Genomic DNA, 4496 nt, shown 5'->3' on the forward strand with positions numbered 1-4496 from the left:
GCTCGGCGTGTCCCGGCAGGAGCCGCCGCCGCCCGCGGGGCCCTGTCGCTACGAGCTGAGGCGGTTCCTGGAGTGCGCCGGCACCCAGAGCGACCTCGCGCTCTGCGAGGGCTTCAACGAGGCCCTCAAGCAGTGCAAGCTGAGCCACGGTGAGTGCCGCCCCGCAGCGCCGGGGGCAGCCGCGAGAGCCGGGAGAAGGCTTCGTCCAAGGAGCGGCGCGAGGGAGAGCCGCTCCCAGCGCCAGCTGCTGCTGCGTGCACCTAATGCTGACTTTGGGCCTTCTTGCTGCTTTTCTCCTCCCTGTAGGTGTTTCTTCCCTCCTGTGAGGACTCCTGTATGGAAAACGATCCTGGCACAGAGCGCTGCTGACAGCAGGGAGTAGAAGGAAGGACGGAGGGACAGGTTGTGATGTGGAGGGAACAGAGTGGCCAAATGGGAGTCTTCTAGTGGTAACTCACTTCTAGACTAGTAGGGAGAAATAGTTGGGCCTATGAGACTCTGGAATTTGGATAGCCCTGTATCTGTTACAGAGAAATAAAGGAAACTCTTTGAACCTGTTACTTGTGCATTTCCTTTATTTATCCTCAAGCTGCAGCCAGGCACTGAAATGCTAACCGCAACTCAGCTGCGTTCATGGGACAGACACCTGCATTTCCCCTGCGAGCAGGAGGTGCAGCCCAGCAAGGCCTGGGCCTGGGGGGCTTGAGAAGAGCAAATCCCGACCAAGCCGAGGCCCCAGCCTGGGCAGGGGCTGAACAGAGGCCAGCTGAGGTGTCCTGCAGTGTTCTCATAACTTGGTCTCTTTTTCCAACAGTGTCCTCGCCCTGAAGAGCTGTCCCCTGAGCCAGGAGCTGGGAAAATGCCCTGTCTGTGTGGCTGGGGGTGCTTTTTCATCTTGCTCGCAGCCTCGACAGGTTATGCAACGTTCCCAAGGTCAGCAGGGCCGGCAGGTCCTGAGCCGATTGCTCACTGCAGTCGTCACAGCAGAACAGCCCCGTGCGGAGCCGCCCACAGGCTCTTCCAGCGGGAGCCCGGGCCCTTCACACCGCGGGGCTTGTTCAAAGGGAATTACCAATCCCTAGGTTTGAGTTTCAGTAGCACAGCAGTGAATTTTAGCCCTTTAACGCCTGGATTTCACTGCTGCATGTACAGCTTCAAATCTGACAGCTTCTAGCTGTTGCGTATTGGACTAGTTCCCTGCCCCTTGCCTTAGTTTGAGGAAGTCCAGATTTAGAAGCTTAAAGTTGGCAGCAGGTACTGGAGACTGCTGATGAAATTCCTGCTCCTCCTAAATGTCAGGATTCGAACTCCCTGTGGCTGGTGGTGTCCTGGATGGTGCCCGGCCTTGTCTGGGTGCCCTGCAGGCTCTAGAAAGACCCCTGAGGGGAGGAAAAAAGCAGGTGCTGGAGCACAGGGAACAGCTCCGGTAACGCAGCAGTTCCAACTTATTTTTTTAAGAAGTAATTACTTTAAGAAGTAATAGTTGAACTGATGTTTGTGTGAGCTGGGTGCAAAATAGCTGTGGAAACGCAGCAGAGCGTGGTGGTAGCTGGGCTCGGTGCGTTCTGCCCCACGTTGAGGTTCAAGCCGTGCCCTCGGGTTTGGGGGGTGCTGGACGTGGCGTGAGCAGCTTTCCCTGGCGGGCACGAGGGTCCGTGAGGCTCTAGCAGGGCGCAGTGATGGTGTCCGCCGATCTCGTGTCACTCGGTGGATGTTTTTCTTGCAGCTTCGTGTCCTGCAGGAGGCCCCTTGGACACGGAAGCCCCCTTGGACCGCGAGGCGCACGGCAGCTGCTGCACTGAAGAACCTGGCGTCGCGCTGAGGATCCGACGCCGTGCTCACCAGCCCCGTCCCTCACCTCGGGGCGCCCCTCAGCTCGGAGCTCCTGCGCTGCGGGGTGGCCCGGGGCCTGGCCGGGGTGCTGTGGGACTGAGCCCTCCTCTGCGTGGGGCCCCTCTGCCACTGCTCTCGCAGCTGGGGGCTTGCTGACAGCTTCTGCAGCAGGGCTGTGGAGCGAGGCCCGAGAACCCCGGTTAGAGCAAAGTGCCTTCAACGAGTGGCCTGCTGCTCCGTGTGTCAATGGAGGCTGTGCCAACCTCCCCAGCTACTGCCTAGGAGGTGGAGATCCAAGTTTCCTGATCCCGCCTGTTCTTCCCTCCGTGTTTGTGCCAGGGAAATTTGTGCTCCCAGGGCTGCTCCCCCTTTGGTGTCCTTAACTCACCCATTGCCCCCAGCACTGACCCTTCCTGCCCGTGGATGCTTCTCCAAGCAGCCTGATGCTGTCGTGAGGGGGCCCTGGGAACCAGGGACAGGCTGTTTGTCCCTGGGGGCTGTTTGTCCCCTCCGCGTGAGGGCTCTGCCAGGGCGGGCTCCGGCGCTGGTTGTGGCTCTTACCTGCGAGCTCAGGGTAGTGTTTCCCCAGGTTCTCCAGCAGGGACTCGTAGCAGGTGGATTCAGTGTCTTCTTTTCCTACCAGCAGAATGGGAGAATTGGGTTAATCTCATAGAAAAATGAAGACTTTTAACTGGGCAGGTGGCTCTGCTCGCCAAAGGCTCCCCTTCCCCACAGGTGCCACCTCAGCCTGCAGGACAGGACACTGTCCCGTGCAGGTCTAGTTTTCCATGTGAGCGGATTCCTGCCTTCTCAGAGCTGGCTGCTGAGCAGAGCCCTCTCCAGGCTGCAGCTCTTTCCAGGTGGTTTTCCCAAGGGTTTCCCTAGGGCAGGGGCAGTTGCTGGAAATGCTGTGCGGAGTCTCACGTTCCCAACAGATCCCTCGAGGGCTGGGGAACTCACGGGTGACTTTGATGAGGATGTAGCGCTGTCTTTCCCGCAGGTATTTACTGGCCAATTCAGATGCAGAGTTCTCTGCTTTGCTCAGGTTCATGAGAGCCCCTGATTCATCCAGAAGATCGATGTTGTCTAAAAGGAGAGAGGAGGGGTGGTGTATCCAAGCACCTGTGCATGGCCCTTGCCAACCCTTGGACCTTAGAGGACTTTTCCTTGGAGCTGCACTGTGAAGAGTTATGGAGAGGTCTAGAGGGGAGGTTTGTGCCCCCTTTACTTTGGGCATCTGCAGCTCCCCGTAAGCCCTTTGCCACCCTCTGCTGTGCCTCTCCTGAAGGAAGAACATCCACCCCGAGGTGAAGGCAGCTCCCGAGCAGTTACCTTCTGGTCTGCACTGACACTTCCTCTTCAGGTGGGCCACGAGGATGAGGAGCCGGCAGTGCAGGTTCACCATCGCTTGGCAGTCGGCTATCGACGGGAAAAGGGGTGTTAGATGGGGGAAGACTGGGGCCACCCAGTGCAGGTCAGCACCACTGGCGCAGATCAGCTCAGGCACAACGGGGGGCTCTGAACTGCCCCCGGCCGGGGCAGCGAGGGTGGGATCCCCACCTGCTTCCCAGCTCATCTCGAGCTACCCGTGCACCCTGGTGCTGGGAACGTTCTGCACCAGGGCCTGGGCGCTTGGGCTGGGTGTTAGTTTACTTGGCTGCATGAAGCGTCACTGTCCTTCACCACAGTTTCTTCAGCGGGGAGAAGCAGGAAGATCCTTGAGCCTCAGCGCGTGGGGCTCCCTTGATCTCGGCTTGTGCAGGTCGCGCGTGGGAGGAGCGGCGCCCTGGGCTGGCTCGCGGGGTGTTTGGCCACAAACTCCCCAAATTTGGCACGACGGAGAAATCCCCGGGGCTGACGAACAGCAGCTCCGACCCAAATAGCAGAGGGACCAAAGGCCTCGGGCCGCGTGGCTCTGGCAGCTCCTGCTGCAAGTCCCTGGGCTCAGGCAGAGGATTTTGGCCTGGACGGCACCTGCCCGGCAGCCTGGGTGCAATGGCCCTCCCTGCGGACTGTTTGCTCCCTGAAGCGGGATTTGAGCAAGGGGAGCCCTTCCCAAACAGCGGGCACCGCATGGATGCGGGAGCTCCAAGCGCTGCCCGTTGTGTCCTGTGTGCGCCCCGGCTGTGTCTAGAGCACAAAACTCTCATCTGCTCCTCGCCAAGCGCCCGCTCGGAGCTGGAGGCTGCAGACGTGCAGCCGGGGGCGCTTCCCGGCTCCCCTGCTGCTGGCAGCCCTCCCGGGGCCGCTCTTCCCGGTCGCGCGAGCGTCACCCACCTACCTCCGTATCTCACCAGGGCGAACATGGCCCTTCCCGCGCCCCTTCCCGGGCCCTTCCCGCGCCCCTTCCCGGTGCCGCTCCGTCCCCTCGGCGCCGCTCCTGGCAGCGCCAGGGGAGGAGCCGCGTTTCCAACCAGCGCTCCCTTCGCTTGGGTTTCAGCGCTCGGATCTCCCAGCAACGCGGCGCTGCGCGAGCAAAGCATGGCCTTGGGGGCGGGATTCGGGGGCTGTTATCCGCCACGCTCTGGATGTCGCTCCTTCCTGGGGCTCGTGTTTGCTCCCCAGCCTGCCTGGCCTCGGCTGGTGCCGGCTGCCCATGCTGCTCCCTGCGGAGCCCAGCACAGCCCAGTCTCCTGTGATGGGCACCTGTAAATGGTATCCTC

General features: G+C 60.9%; 1 protein-coding gene across 1 annotated transcript; it reads right to left on the reverse strand.

The window, feature by feature from the left end:
- Positions 1 to 1854: 1854 nt before the first annotated feature.
- On the reverse strand, positions 1855 to 4139 carry CUNH22orf15 (chromosome unknown C22orf15 homolog). The gene is made up of 5 exons (XM_026037451.1): positions 4115 to 4139; positions 3166 to 3252; positions 2794 to 2919; positions 2395 to 2469; positions 1855 to 2006 (listed from the first exon to the last, which is right to left on the reverse strand). Exons 1-5 carry the CDS (start codon positions 4137 to 4139, stop codon positions 1855 to 1857), a joined length of 465 nt encoding a protein of 154 aa, XP_025893236.1.
- Positions 4140 to 4496: the final 357 nt, after the last annotated feature.

This window comes from Nothoprocta perdicaria, unplaced genomic scaffold, assembly GCF_003342845.1.
Source record: "Nothoprocta perdicaria isolate Ctin4 unplaced genomic scaffold, notPer1 scaffold_2, whole genome shotgun sequence".
NCBI lineage: Eukaryota > Metazoa > Chordata > Aves > Tinamiformes > Tinamidae > Nothoprocta > Nothoprocta perdicaria.